General features: G+C 40.0%; 1 protein-coding gene across 1 annotated transcript in view; it reads left to right on the top strand.

Moving 5' to 3' along the window:
- The window catches only part of LOC126927581 (A disintegrin and metalloproteinase with thrombospondin motifs 3-like), a 239,304-nt gene that overhangs the window by 111,362 nt on the left and 110,978 nt on the right, over positions 1 to 16,964 (top strand). Inside the window, exon 3 of the mRNA XM_050743644.1 lies at positions 12,547 to 12,639. Within this exon, the coding sequence (XP_050599601.1) occupies positions 12,562 to 12,639 (78 nt within the window). The 5' untranslated portion in view covers positions 12,547 to 12,561. The remainder of the gene's footprint in view (positions 1 to 12,546; positions 12,640 to 16,964) is intronic.

The raw sequence follows: 16,964 nt of genomic DNA, 5'->3' as shown, positions 1-16,964 counted from the left end.
AAAGCAACCATTACCACTATTCTTAATAGAACTGGAACCCAGAAACAATAACAAGGAAATATATGATATCAAACAAATACTAAACACAATAGTAACAGTCGAACCACCACGACACAAAAAAGATATACCTCAATGCATGCGGTGTCAACAATACGGACACACTAAAAACTATTGCAACAGAAGCCCAGCTTGCGTCAAGTGCGCAAAAAATCACTTAACTATACACTGCCCATATTCTGGAAAAATAGAAAAAGTTAAATGCTTCAACTGTAACGGAAACCACCCAGCCAGCTATAAAGGATGTGAAGTAAGAAAACAACTACAACGTAAACTGTTCCCGCCCCTACGAAGCAGGACAAGCACTAACACACAAGCCCATCAGGACAGCACAAAACCTGAAATATTACCAAATACAGAGCAAGCAATAAACACCAAACCTATCAGCACCAGCACCATTGGTGGTCTAAGCTATGCTCAAGTAACCAGTCAACCAACACATACACACAACCAATACCACAGCAATAGTAACAATGACACTGCAGAAATCAAAGAACTGCTCAAACAATCCATAAAGAACACCGAAATGCTAACCAGAATGATAAGCGAACAAAACGCAGTACGGAAACAGCAAACCCAACAAATCACAGTCATGCTACAACTAATTACAAACGTGCTAAGCAAAAAATAAAAACGGACACTCTAGAAATAGCAGCCTGGAACTCAAACGGCCTACAACAACGGGCCCTCGAAACTAAAACATTCATATATAATAATAATATAGACATACTACTTGTCTCAGAAACACATTTCACTACAAAAAGCTATTTGAAAATACCATACTACACCATATATGATACCAAACACCCCTCAGGAAAAGCTCACGGAGGGACAGCAGTGATAGTCAGAAACGATATCAAACATTATCTACACAGCCAAGTTAACAAAGAATATTTACAAGCAACCACTGTTACAGTTCAAACTAGCAGCAACTACTTCCAGTTGTCAGCAGTATATGTGCCTCCGCGACACAAAATAACAACACAAATGTGGGAAGAATACTTCCAGGACCTAGGGGACAAGTACATCGCAGCGGGAGACTACAACTCAAAGCACACGCTTTGGGGGTCAAGAAACATTACACCTCGAGGTAGAACACTGGAAAAATACATTAGAAATAATAACCTCAATATATTATCCACAGGAACACCGACACATTGGCCGACTGACCTGAACAAAAACCAGATCTTCTGGACTTTGCAGTTACAAGGGGACTAAACACAAATAAACTAAAAATAACACCCAACCTCGAGCTCAGCTCCGATCATACACCCATAATAATTGAATACAGAAACAAACCAATTCACTATAGCAAACCAGAAACACTATGCAACAAAACCACCAAATGGCAAACTTTCAAAGAAATAATAGAAAGCAAAATAAACTGCAACATCCCGTTAAAAACTCCTGAACACATAGAACAGGCAGTAGCAACATTGACAGCAACTATTCAGGAAGCAGCAAGGACAACCACTACTCCCGAACCAACCAGCAGACAAACAATAACAATCCCGCAAGAAATACTCGACAAAATCAAAGAAAAAAGAAAAGCAAAAGCAAAATGGCAAAAATACAGAACCCGAGAAAACAAAAAACACTTAAACAAACTTGCAAAGGAAATAAAAAACAATATAAAGGAGCACAAAGATAACGAACTCGCAAAGTTCATAGGGACACTCTCCACACACGAGAACACCAACTATTCACTATGGAAAGCCACGAAAAAAATAAGGAAGCCAATAATACCCGTCCCGGCAATCAGAAAAGCAGATAACACATGGGCAAGAAGCAACGAAGAACAAGCCGAAGAATTCTCCAACCACCTCTGCAACACATTCACACCACACATTATCAACAACAGCAACCTCAAAAGTCATACGGAGGAGGATCCACAAACCACTACTACCACAGCCGACAAGGAATACACCATACCTAAAACATCGGCACAAGAAATTAGAAACATAATTGATAAAACAAAAAACAACAAAGCGCCAGGAATCGACCTAATCAATGGTAAAATCTTGAAAAACCTTCCCCCAAAAGCAATAAGACTAATGACAATAATATTCAATGCAATTCTAAGAATTCAATACTTCCCCAAACCATGGAAATTAGCACAGATCAAAATGTTACATAAAGCAGGCAAAGACCCGCACCAAACTGCTTCTTACAGACCAATATCACTGCTTCCAGTATTTTCCAAAATACTGGAGAAGATAATATACGACCGCATAAAACCAATAATAGAGACAAAAAAACTAATACCGGATCACCAATTTGGTTTCAGAAACAAACACTCCACGATAGAGCAAATGCACAGGTTTATAAACGAAATAATAGTAGCACTAGAAAACAAGGAATACTGCACAGCCCTCTTTATAGACATAGAGAAAGCATTCGATAAAATTAACCATGAAAGTCTACTACAAACAATTAGGAAACAATTCCCGGAGCAAATACACCACTTAATAAAATCCTACCTAAGCAGCAGAACCTTCGTAATAAAAATCAAGGACACACATTCTCAAGTTAAAGACATCAAGGCCGGGGTACCACAAGGAAGCGTCCTAGGCCCAATACTATACACATTATACACGGCGAACATACCAACAACTACCAACAGCACAGTATTGACATTCGCGGACGACACAGCTATACTGGTCAGGCATACTAACCCAGAAACGGCAGTCAAAATACTACAAGAACATATCGTAAAAATAGAAAATTGGCTACAAGGAAAACAAATAAAAGCAAACCCCAATAAATGCAACCATATTACATTCACGCTACGGAAAAAGATACCACCAAACATCCTATTGAACGGCACGCATATAACGCAAACAAAGCATGTCAAATCCCTAGGACTCCACTTAGATCAAAAACTCACCTGGAAACTACACATCAAATCAATAGTAGAAAAAATACTGAAAACAAGGAGACAAATGCATTGGCTAACAAGCCGAAAATCCAAACTAAGCACAGAAAACAAATTAAAAATATATAAAACGATCATAAAACCAATCTGGACGTACGGAATACCACTATGGGGGACGGCAGCAATGAGCCATATAAACAAAATAGAGGTAAGACAGGCTAAAATCCTCAGAACAATAGTAAACGGACCTTGGTACGTCAGAAACGAAGATATACGGAGGGACCTGGGAATGCCAACGGTCAAGGAAGAAATCAGCAGATACTCCGAGAAATACAAATCAAGAATAGCAACACACATAAACCGGCTAGCTGCGGAAACATACAAAACCATAAACATGGACAGAAGACTAAAAAGGAAGCACCCAGCAGACCTTATAAAGGACATAACCTAACAAACACGAGGATGGTACCCCGCTGGGGGTAGCTACCAACATGCTAATTTAACAGTTAAAAAATTCCACCAAATGTCCAAATTGGACAAATTGTGAATCTTAATAAATAAATAAAAAAAAAATTCTTGACTACTTTTGCAAGTTGTTAGAATATCTTCCAATAATTTTCATATCGATACATGTGAATCTTTTTAAGCGAAGCGGAATCTAAGCAAAAATATGAAGAAAGTGGAAAATCGCTTAAAGTCACTGGTCGAAAACCATCCACTATGCAGATGGACAGATAAATTTCGCGTCACTTGATAGTACTATCGTATGACTACGAACTATTGACACTAGTTGAAAGTGAAATGTAACGGCTGATGAAAAAAAATTGAAAAAGATAGAGATACGTAAGTATTAGCATTAGGTTGGCATAAAAGTTTCTTTCGTTTTGTGAGGAAATAATAAATGTACATTTTTTGTATCATATTATTGTATTGAATTATGTATGATCTATTTTGTAGTAATAGAATCCATTTTATTTTATTCGTACAGAATTCAATAATAATAACATTATATTTCCTTATAAAACTAAAGAAACTTTTGGGACAACCTAACGCATATAAATACCTTTTCACAGCCACTGTATAAGATTATAAAAGATACTGATATACAAGATATTGTTAGCTGTAGCTGCACAGCCACCACGCACTGAGCATTGCAAATATCGAAAGCCCTGAAGAAAATTTGAAGAAGAAATGCTTTAATTTTATAAAACTGAATTCTAATCGACGAGACGAGTAAACGTGTGACAGATATCGTAGAATAGAAAAAAAAGTGTATAATAGGCAAAAAAAGAAATGTTTAATATAAATTTTACTTAGAATTCATACACGTAAGTAGATATGACTTTTCTGCCAGTCACTCACTGTGCATTATCTGGCATAATTTATCTCTCGTACTTATTCTTTCATCCAGGCAAAGGAAGCTGTCGGAACAGATTTAATTCCCGTTCATTAGATTCGTCGCCTTACTGAATACGATATTTTCGAGTTCGCGGTTCAAGGGAAAGCGAAGAATTCTGGTGGGGTCGAGAGTGTCACGTAAAATAAAGAACAGGGGGCTCGAACGAAAAGAAAAAACATCTGTTTCTTCTTTGTTTGTCATCCCTCAATATCCCCACTACCCTGTAGGCGTACGTGACCGTTGTCACACTTCTAGGACATTCGGTGGAAGGACCGTTAGGATACAGGTGACTCATTAGGCACTTCGGCGATATACATTGTCGCCAAGGCCGCCACATCTCTATCTCCATCATCGGTCCATCGGATTTGAAGTATGCCGGTCGTGACAAGAGCAACGTTCAAGATGAAATCCTCGGCCCTTGTTAAATCGTCTCGGTCGGGGTCGAACAATGCGTTCGCCAGCATCCTCGTTTCTCGGTGATTGCACATAAAGCTGCCATTACTAGAACTTCAGTGGGCGGTAAGCGCTGGTGCTTTTTCCAGTCTCGCGTTCGCGCTTACTCTTACGCACAGTTCGCCGCTGCACTCGTGTGCGTTTCCAGCCGCGTTCATCCGTCCATGTGGCTGCCAGTCGTAGCACGAAGCTCGTTCGTCGCGTTTACTCCACTTTTTTCATCGAAAAATTTTATCCGGAATATCACGTTCGACTCGACGACCGATTAATTATCGTATTTTACTTTTACCGATGGTGCATCATTTTCATGGAAAACGTTTAAATTTCCACGTGGTGCCACGTGGTGGAAAAAATGGCCACCGGTTGCTGCACGACGCTCCTTCGTCGCGTTTATTCCACCTCTTCGGCGAAACGTTCCATCCGGAACGTCGCGATCGACACGAGATCGAAATTAATTATATTCTACTTTCTCCGATGGTGGATCGTTCTTGCGCGAAAGAAAATTAAATTCATACGGCACGTGGTGAATAAATTGGCCACCAGTTGCTGCACGACGCTCCTTCGTCGCGTCTACTCCACTTTTTCGTCGAAACCTTCTGTCCGGGGGTATCGCGATCGACCCGAGATCCGATCGATCGTCTTATCCTTCCGTCCTTTTCGCGAAAGTCGTTCGAATTTCTGTGACGCGCGCGTGGAAAATACTGGCGCGAATCTTCGAGTTGGTGAGAATCTTTGGCTCGAATTTGATGATTCGTTCGCGTGGGAATCGCACGGCGAGGCGTGCGATTGTCGCGATCGCTCTTATCGCTCGCTCCACTTACGTTCCGCTTCGTTCTACCGACTACTAGTTTGCTGCATTCCCGGTTACTTTACTGGTGGTGAATCGTTAATCGACGCGAGTTACCGCCCACGAGTTGGTTACGATACGCAAGTACAGTGGAAAAAGGAGTTTAGCGAAACAGTTTCGTAAAGCTAAACGATTGGACGAATCGAAAGGAATTGGAAGTCGTTCTAAGAATTCTGTTCGAAGACAGCTTTGAGAAGGCGAACGGCGATTGAAAAAAGAAGAAATTGAAAGACGTCGAAGGAAATCGACGAACGTTCGAATTCAACGAGGCAGTTTCGTACGCCTAGAGACGATGATCGAAGGAAATTGAGAAAGATTCGTCTGTATTTTAAGATTCTGTATCAATTTGGTATAAATAGGTCGAGCAAATATTCACGGTTAATCTTTTCGATAAAGCACTACCTACAAAACCACTGCATTCTATGATTTCATTTCATCTCTGGTGTACCGTAGAATCGTTCCTTTCTCCATTATACGATCGATTAAACAACACCCTGTGTATTAAAACCAACGATTCACCTTCGTATTACTTCCGCGCTAGCTACGTGATAAAGCGCGAGACATTGAAAATGTTAGAACGCGAGAGTATGGTCGCATCCGCGTCTATATGACACGGCGTTTCGAACGCGTTACGAACCGGCGAAATGAAATGAGAATATCGGGTCTGCGAATTAGCTGCTTTCATCGCGATAACTACGTCTGCGAGTGAACGAGCATGCCTGGCGAGTTTTGGGTAGCCAGAAAATCCTATTGAAATTTCGATCAAAGCGCGCGAGACATGACGCGATCGAAACTTCCCAGTTTTCTCCTCGCCACGTGGCTGCTCGGCACGATCGCTACTAAGTCGCGAATGAGCGACTTTCTGCAAAGCTTGCAGGAGTACGAGATCGTTTACCCTCGAGTGATCCCGAATGAGAGCGCGCAGAACAGAAGATCGACCCACGAAGACCGAGAAACTTGGCGCGAGTATCTCCACTAAGAGCCGGTGTTCCTCGAGATCAGCAACTGGACCTTAAGGACCATGGCCAACGATCGATTGATACTGTCGTCGAATTTCACCGTGAATTGGGTGCGTCAGGGTAAAACCAAGTCCGAGCGACGTAACGCCAAGGCGAACTGCGATCTTCGACAAGGCAGCTTGGAAGGAGACGCGAGTTCCTTCGTCGTCGTGACGATATGCGAAGAAGAAGTGTACGCCTTGATGTTGATCGGGTAGAGATCGTTCTTCGTTCAGCCGCTGACGAATGGCCAGCATGTGATGTTTCAGCCGAAAAACGAAAAGTGGTGGTCGATCAGGAATAATTCGAGCTTCGTGTCTGTGAATCCGGAAAATCCTGCAGGTGAGAAGGATCGTTATCGCGATGGCTTTTCATCTTTCGTTAGACGGTTGGATGTAGGTGATTGGTTGATCGATTTACCGACTTCCTTGCCAATTATGTTATAAGCTTCTTACTTTGCGATCCGCCGTTAATTGCTTCTTCTATTCTAAAATTGACTCTGATCGTGATACTGTAAGAACTGATAGCGTCGATATTATAATACCATACATAGAGTATGAGAGTAATCGTAGTACAAACGAATATATATATATATATATATATATATTCGGTTTAATAAATTTAATTTAATAAATTTAAACCGTCAAACAGGGAGGGCTTAATCTGCAGGCAAAAAGAAGAAAAAGAAATAATCATTTACAAAGCGAACGACCATTAGCTAATTCCAATTTAAAAATATAGCTAAAGTCAAAGTCATTTTGAACAAATGTTTCCTGTACGCGTTACCGTTTGGCATGGACGAACGTCTCGGACGTTGATGTCCGTACATTTATATATATATGTCGGAGATGGAAAAACACCGGAACCTCTCCTTGGATTCTCGGGAATACCGTAATGTCGTAATTTAGATTAAACAAATGTCGCTCCGATTGTTCGAGGTTTATGATAGTGAGCTTGGGCTCGAGGCGACAACCAGTCGCCGAACGTAGCCGCGGTCAAGGGATGAACGTTTTATCTAACAAAGGCACAGAGTAACTCTATACCTCTCCTTTAAAGAAATAGCCGTAGCGACACGTGGCAGTAAATATTTCAAAGGTTTCTGTTCCGTGGCTCGCCACACGCAGATCCTATCCTTCGGGTAAGATGATCTCCAGATGTCAATATACCTCCGCAGTATGTTTAGCTAACTTGAGGACCCGCAATAAATCTTAAGATTTAGTCAAGCAAAGTTCTTCATTTAGACAAACAGTCCTTGTTGCAACTACGGGACGATAGGAGAAGCCTATCTTCCACGAACGATGCCCCCGTCAACAACCTCCCCTCAAGGGCGGCCAGCATCTCTTTCAAAACGCCGATATGGAGATCGACCAATTAGCAACAGCGCTAATTTCCCTCACCTTTGGAACGAAAGCTTTCTTTGACGAATCCGAGGATCTCATGTCCTTAGACCCACCCATTATAGTTTTCCTCGACGGCATCGTCGAGACGGAGAGTTACTCTCCGGTACGATCTCGACGACGATTCAAGTAACTCTCGGATACGTAGTGATTGCCCCCATGCATTAACATTGAGTACAACTTAGACGCTAGAGAAGAGTAGAGTTCGTCATCCCGTTGACCGTGGATTCGTTATTGAGCCTAAGATCATTGTCATTAGCTTCTCGAGTATCAAATTATCGCGATTACTTGTCCAATTCCAACATGGTCATGTTTGCACTAGTAAATATCTCCTCTATTGCATAGTGATCACGTCTAGTGTCAATAGGGATTCGTTTACGCCCTTAACCCTAACTCTAATCGTAACGCCAACCCGACATATATATATATATATATATATATATATATATATATGCAGTTCTGATAATCATTTTCAACTCGCACAGGGAAGAAACATCATTGAGGCTACCGCGAATTAAATTCGCGTATCAAGTAACAGGATAGATACGATTCATACGAAGCTTTGCGTCGTTATTCGAGGTAGGAAAAGCTTTAGCAGTGATATCGAGAAAAGCGAAACTACGAAATCATCGTTGTCGTCGAGACAGAAATTGCTGCGAATATCGCGGAAAGCAGAGCGACGGTAAAGAGTATTACAGGAAAAAGTTGTTCGGAATATTAGCCTTGGCAAACATATTTCAAAGCCGTTGAATATGGCGAGATTGTCCGCTTTGTAAATATTTACCGAAAAACATGTCGTACGAAGCTGGGCAATAAACGCGTTTTTCCACAGTTACAAACAAGTATCGTACGTATGAAACAAGTAACGACGAATTTTCCATTCCACGGCACGCGACAATTGACCGTATTATCAGCGTTTCGTCAGAGTTTCAAGAACTGCGTTTTCTTTTCTGTATTTATGGTTTCGCAACTGTAAAACGGAAGGTTTATTCTGGAGATGCGAGTTCGCGTGAACAACTAGCGCAACGAGTAAAAACACGCGGTTTTTGCAACTCGATCGAATTGTTAGCAACTGTGTGTACGAGATCGTATTACTCCCATCGTTGATCGATGTCAGGCTTCTATCCGAGCACACGGACAACGTTCTCCAACGACCAATCAAACATACCAGATAATAATTTTTCATTGTATCATTATTGTAGCTATTAACGACACGGGCTTGTTGTCGCATGATAAAAAGCATGCAACTGCGCTGACACGATAATACAGCGAACTTTTGCACGCTGCGATGGAAAACGCGTCGTTACCTGTTTCGTACGAACGATACTCGTTTGTAATTCTGTAAAGAAACGTCCGTTGACGAACATTATATAAAGTTCTTCCTTCTTCTTCTTCTTCTTGTCTGTAAATCAACTCCTTACAATTTGACGGTTTAAACACACGGTTTTCGCACACCCCGTATATACAGGATGCAACGGAACAACGTCTGAAAGCGAGAACAACGCGAATCCTTGTGGAAAAATGAAGAAAAAGTATAGGATAAAACGTTCTCATTTTCGACTTGGAGAATCGAGTCTGAAAATTTATCAAGTATACTCGAACTGTATCTGAATATCGGTTCGAATAATAAATTTATTTAATTATATAATTAATTTATTACAAAGGAAATACAATCTGGATGTGAATGTTAAATGGAAACAAATTTTGCTAAGTTGAAAATCGATCGTATCGTAATTACCACGACTCGTTGTTTACAGATTAAAAATCTGTTTTACGAATACGAGGAGCTATATATCTACTATTATTAATCAATTTTTATGAAAAATTTCGTACGATGCGCGGATAAATTCTAATTTGATAAATTGTTGGAAACGTGGAAAATTGAATGCAATAAAATTACGTGGCACGGTTTACACGGTTGCAACTTTATGACCCACTTAGGTCAAGTAGCAATGAAATTTATTGCATATATCGGAAATTCAAGGCACGTAATTGGCAGTTTATAAACAAATTATTTGTTCTCTTAATTAAATTGCCCGCGTCGAAAGCTGTGAAACGTTTTTGTATCGAAATCGAAGAATCCAACATCGCGATCCTATGAATCGAAGAATGCGACGTAAATGTTCGAAGTATGGTTGAGAAACGATAGAAAATTCCAAGTGTTACGCTGTATTTCTCGTTCGATTTGAATCGAAATTTTAATGAGGAACAGCGCCGATTGATATTTAAAAGTGAAACGGTTAAGAGCAACGATACAGGTTTTGTTAAAAGCAATTGGTCTATTTACCTCGCTGTTTAAACGGGTTTGTTTGACGTTACTTTGATCAATTTCCATTGACACTTTTATAGATAGCATTCTTTTTTACGGATGGAAAGCCGTCTGATGGAAATTTGTCTGAAATGTCCGTCGTAAAATTGCGTTTTCGCGGGCAACAGAAAACAATGGAATTTTGTACAAAAGCGCAATACTTTAATTAGCGCAAAATTCCATTTTCCCCGCTGGGAAATTGAATTTTCTATTAAAGCGTGATACGTTTAATCAGCGGTGGCGTAATTTCAACAAACTAACAACTGGAATATTGACTTGTCACAATTTTGTGACACCGTATATGTCGTTGATACGTTCCAGTCTGGTCGTATTTACAATTTCAGAAATTTTGCAACTATTTTTTCATTTTATCCGTAACGAGAATAGCGAAGATGAGACAGGCAAACGTGGTAAAACGTTGATAATTCGGTTACAGGGAAATCGAATAAATTTGAAGTTGAAGAAAGTAAGAGAAAGTCGAAACGAAGCAAACGCGATTCCTTAAGCCACGATGTTCAGGGATTTTATAATCTTTCCGGTGACGTCTTCGACGTGGAATACCCAGAAGCTGAGAAATTGATTCTGTACGATGAAAAAGACGATGTCTCCACAGAATACAACGATACAATAGTGGAAGAATTATCGATCGACGTAAATCCTGTTGAGAAATGCTCAGTTGGTATGACCGCTAGTTACTAAAAGGTTACTAGGGTTATGTTGGTACGACTCCTAACGACGCTCTTTTGCCATAGGAGTCGACCACGCCTTAATTGCTAAGACGCATTGGGAGAGTTTAGACGTTTGCTGTGTGATTTGGTGTTTTGTATAAAAGAGAAAATAAAAGGTGTGATAACCAATCCGAGTGGATCCGAGATTGATTATCAACCCCAACCTATATAAAATAACAAATCCCGAGGAAATTGGATACTTCTTTGGTCCTAAATGGCAAAGGAACAGATTATCAAGTAAGTCAAATATTTTTCCAAATGCCATTCTTGTACAATCGTTGCTTTTCTACTTACCACGTACAATATAGCGGTTAATAAATTAACGAATCATCGAATATTACTGAAAGAAAGAAATTGTACTGATATTCCAATCTATCGTGTACAAAAGTAATAATAACAGCATGTAATATAAGAATAGCTTATCTTCAGCCTTAAAAGGAACTCGGTTTACAATTATTCTCCCTATTGCGTTCCACTCTCGCTTGATCTTCTACACGTTCATCTATATTTCGCTGTTTTTAATTTATTTTATTATTCCCTGTCTATTACACATATGTATATTGTCCATTGCACGAATCTTTATCTATCTTGCCTAATTTAATGTAAAAAAATAGAAAAATAGAAAAATTTGCTGGAGGAATACGTTTACCAAAATTTGTCAAGAATTTTAAAGAAATTTGCAGGATGAAATTCACGGTGATACCGAATTGATATTTTTGAAATTATACTTTTGAAATAATTATTTATATCATAATAATTATTCCACGAATACTTGCTCGTAGATATTAATTTATGCTTTTAATAATCATGCGTTTAAGCTATCAAGTCGAGTCGAGTAGACTTTCTAATTTCGTGGAAGATAAGTCGATTTCTAAGATAAGTCATTTCTAGAGAAAAGACCAACTGCTAAGGATTCGCCGCCACGATGGCTAGAGCTTGGAATAGCTGCTGATTACTCCGTGGTAGATTTTCATGGAATTCGAGTACAGCAATATATCTTGGCTCTTTTAAACATCGTAAGTAATACCAAACGAAATTCTGTTATTATACTTAGATATAGAATACCTTCTCCTACATATGTACGCGAGCAACCGGGAAACATAGGGCAGAGTTATGCGTATCTCTGTATTTTCAAGGTACGCTACTTGCTTTCAAACATCTCGATCGTATACTCGGATGGAAGCTCTGTATTTTCTGTTTACACTGTTCAAAGCTTACACGTATCTTTTAAAGAGTTCTGCAAATAATTTATCCGTAATGGAATTTTGTAATCGATTAATTTCAGCCATTCGGTAATTGGTTTTCCAATGCTGTTGAGATTAATAACGTACATTTCCTAAGATAAATATAACGAATAAAATTAATTTTTTAGGAAAATTATATAAGATACGATGTATTTACGAGAGTTTTGAATAATAATTTATTTGTAAGGCTGTAATACTGTTTTAACGCCTGTTACATTTTCGTACGTATTTTAATCCTAGGTCAGTGCAATTTACATGGACCCATCGCTCGAATCCAACATGATTCTAGTGATCGTACGAATGATTTTATACGCGGAAAAACGAGACGTTATGGTAAGCGATTTCCATTAAATTAAATCATTTAACTAAAGTAGTAACTATCTGAGATACGCATATGCGAGTGTCAATTATTTTATTTTCTACTTATCTGTACAGTGTATGGTATATAAATTATATAGGTCAAAATATCTGCGCATGACGTTTTAGGTCGATAAAATGCAACGAGTTCCATTTTGTTAAATTGGACAACCGTGAACGATCCCTTGGAAACAAATTTCCAAACAAACAATTTTCACGGATCATTGACAAACCTCGCATTTATCGTGTATCCGAAATATCTGTATAATCGACTATTAAACCTTTTTCATCTCTTAAGAATCTTAATTTAATGTTATAGACCTATGATAATATCATTGATATACGACACTTGCGATTCCTTTTACTTTTCTATTTCTGCTATTCTTCTCTGCTGTCGAATCAACATTTCAACATTTTTCAGGAAGATTAAAATACTAATAGCGTTACAAGTTACATTTGATTACAATCAACAACACGATTACTTGCACATATATTTATTATCATTGACGAATATTTATATATAGTTTATAATGCATGATGTAATAATAAATATAATATATTCGTAATATTTGCTAGCTTTTATTAAGAAAATATTAAACGTTGTCGTAGGTCCGCCGTGGCGATGCCAGACGATCTCTCGAGAACGTGAACAAATGGAACAGAAAGATGCTGTCCTCGAAGGGCGTAAATCACGATGTTGCTGTATGGTTGACGCGGTTAGATATAGGAGGTCCTTCCGGTTACGCACCTGTGTCAGGAGTATGCGATCCCGCGAGATCGTGCGCGTTAAATCGAGACGAAGGCTTGACCAGCGCCTTTATCATCGCTCACGAAGTAGCACACATGTGAGTGTCCCACATGTTGAGATATCGTTGGCAAACTGAAATATTTATAACTGGCCTGGGTATTTACGCAGAGACCGTGTGTTATTTATTTATGCAAATACGTACTTGTACGAGAATAATTTGAAAAATGAAATCTCCATAGGAGAACTTATTATCTTTACCGAATATCACAACGAGTACTGTACTTTGAATCTGCCATAGATTTTTGCGTATTATGTGCGTTCTTGCATTCCTCCTTTCACCTACGATGGCTCTTAAACAAGAAACGATATCGTAACGAGAAATACAACTTAGCTGAGCGTCCACTTTGGTTCCACTAGTGTTGTCCCATACGACTTTGTGTTTGACCTCGCTATTAGGGGACTTTTTACCCAACGTTTCCTTCACCGCCTTCACTACCTTCGATTTATCGAACTTGAGACTTAAACTGGCCGTTACTAAATCTTCCGGCTTCTTCGACATCGGTTGGTGTCTCTTCGTGAACCAATTCGACGGTGCCATAAAGGTCGAAATAGCGGCTTTCGAGGATCCGCTAAGCTTACTTTTAGCTCCGTGCAATGTCGACACGTCGAAGCTGTTGGAACGGAAGCTCTTCGATCGACTTCCTTTCTGTTCGGTCGTTTTTCCGGGCCAGTTTGATTTGCTATCGTCCCGGGAACTCGGCGCTTCCTCGCCGCATCGGTTGATTTTCGTCGCGGAAGACTCTAACGAGCTTAGGATCGATATCAGATCCGTATTAGAGCAGACAATGCCCGCAGCACCGGAAACGGATGCACTCGCGGCTCTTGGCAGTTCCGAGACGCGCTTTCGGAGAGAAGACGTCGGCGAAACCGACGGAGTAGGCATTTCAGAGAATCGTTGTTTCGGCTGTTGAGTGTAACGTTGAGCGGAACTGTTACCCTCCAGCGGCTGTATTTCGTACACTTGCTCCGTCGACGTCCTGTACATCCTTAAGCGCACCTGGCAAACGGATTGCTTTTATTCGAAAGACAGTTTCTTTTTTATCATAATTCGTGCGTTATGATACATGTTTCGATGATTGAGCCGTTAAGCGTGACAAAGCGATGGAATTGTTTTGCACAGAAATTCTGGTTCTAAAATTATGTTAGGGATTCTAGGGCGTAATAACATCTTGGAACGCAAAGTTATCGATGTGTCAATGAAAGTTAAGCGAGCTTTATCGAAGCACACGTTCGAGTCTTTGGGCGATTGCTAGGAATACGCGTAATGTTCTTTTCTGTGAGCTGAAAAGTTGAACGACTATAAAAGGCGTTTGTAGAGGATTTCAAAGCGGAAGAAGAAGCGATACAAATGTTTAGAATCAGAAATTATCTGTTTATATAGAGATCTGTTTGATGCAAGATCTAAAATCAATCAAATCGGATTGTATGGATTGTGTATTTGTCTGTGTTAATCCTTTGACGTCGATACCAACGATGTATATAGCGAATGGCGGTTATCAGCCAAGATTATGAGCACGTACGCAAATAGACTAGAATATTTTGCAAGAATGAAATGTCTTGGTATGGTACGCTTTAATCTATCTATCCAAGTCAAAATAAGTATAAAAATCGCGTGGCAATCAACATATCTAAAAAAAAAAAAAAAGAAAAAAAAGAGGAGAAACAGATGCTTCTGATTGTTTTTTAGTGCATTTTCATAAAATCTTCTAAATGTTTAATTCTCATAGAATAAAAGGGAGAGTATACGTTTGAATCTCAGCAGATTTTATTAATTCTTTGAAACCATAAATACAATATGAGTATTACATCAACTTTAGTTCATACATGTAACAACATATTATTCTGCATGTAGCAGTTACATTTAATGAAACATTTACTTATCCAATAAATCCATATTCTCTACTAAACGTTCGTTTATTAATAAAACTGCCATAATCGTCCACGCATTGTTCGCTTCCTTAATTATTTTTCAAAGTATAACGATAATCAATGATGCAACAGAAATATCACGTAACATCCCAACAATCTTACATGAGATTTTAGCTGTTTTTACTATACAAATTAAGTCATTATTAAAATAAGTCATTATAATAATATATATATATATATATATGTCGGAGATGAAAGAACACCGGAACGTTCCCTTTGGAACTTTGGGAAGACCCCTAGTATTGAAATTTAGATTTCACCATAGCCGTATTAAGAAACTGTTGTCATTCGATCCGACTGTATTTATTTGAGATTTATGATAGTGAGGCGACAATCAGTCGCCGAACGTAGCCGCGGTCAAAGGGATGAACGTTTTGTCTAACAAAGGCATGAAGTAATTCTATAGCTCTTCTTAAAAGAAATACTTGGGACAGGGCACGACGGTAAACGTTTCAATGGTTTCTGCCCCGTGGCTCGCCACACGCAGACTTTGTCCTTCGGGTAAGATGATTGCCAGATGCCAACGCATCTTCACAGTATATGTTTAGCTGGGCGAGGACCGGCTACGAATATTAAGTTTCAATTATACAAAGTCTTTCAAATAGACAAATAGCCTGTGCCCCAACTATGGGAAGATAAGAGAAATCTATCCTTCCACGAACGACGCTTCCCGCTAGCAACTTTTCCCAAGGACAGCTAATATCTTTCTCTAACCACCAACATGGAAATTGACCAATTAACAGCAACGTCAATTTCCCACACCCTTCGAACGGAGACTTTTCTCCGCGAATCCGATGATCTCGTGCCCTTTTTTTTTTTTTTTTTTTGCGTGGGGAGGGGAAAATGCTATTACGCGTGCCCAGTGACCCGCATCACTGGGTTATGTGGGAGTCGGTCGGTTGTCGTTGCCATACCCACTAAAAACCCCTCCTCCTTCTTCCTCCGCTTAGAGGGCAGACAACCCCGGTAAAACCTGTCGGCAGTCATCAGGGTGGTCCTTTCGTGCCCCGTTGTATCTACTTCTTCGGGCAGTTACTGCTCATGTCGTCCTCTCAGCCAGTTCAGAATACTGGACTGGTCTCCTTCTGCGGTTTTTCGTTGTTTCGTGTTCTTGCCCTCATTGCTTCACGTAGTTGTTGTTTCGCTCGTTCTCCTCCTTTCCTCTTCCCAGGCCCTCGCTGTCACCCTCCTGTGACACATGACGGTCTTGCAGAATTGCCTGAATTTATTCCAGCTCTCGTTCTTGGCGGTCAACGTGGCGATCAGATTGCCCACGTCTATCTTCCCGCCCAGAGCGTTCTCCAGCTCGATCCTTCTGTCCGTCCACTTCGGGCACGCGAAGAGGGCGTGCTCTGCATCGTCGTTCGGGTCTACACAGTCGAGACAGTTGCTGTCGCTGTCCTTGCCAATCCTTTTCCTATAGACACCGAAGCTCCCATGCCCGGTTAGCAGCTGCATGGTGTGGTGATCGATGTCCATCTTCTTTTTAGTAAATAGCAGCGCACTCGGTATTAATTTCTTTGTGATATTTTCCTTTTTGTGGTTGTTCCACTCCTTCTGCCAG

This window comes from Bombus affinis, unplaced genomic scaffold, assembly GCF_024516045.1.
Source record: "Bombus affinis isolate iyBomAffi1 unplaced genomic scaffold, iyBomAffi1.2 ctg00000160.1, whole genome shotgun sequence".
NCBI lineage: Eukaryota > Metazoa > Arthropoda > Insecta > Hymenoptera > Apidae > Bombus > Bombus affinis.
The sequence above is the reverse complement of the archived record's forward strand: the minus strand, read 5'-3'. Positions and strand labels throughout refer to the sequence as shown.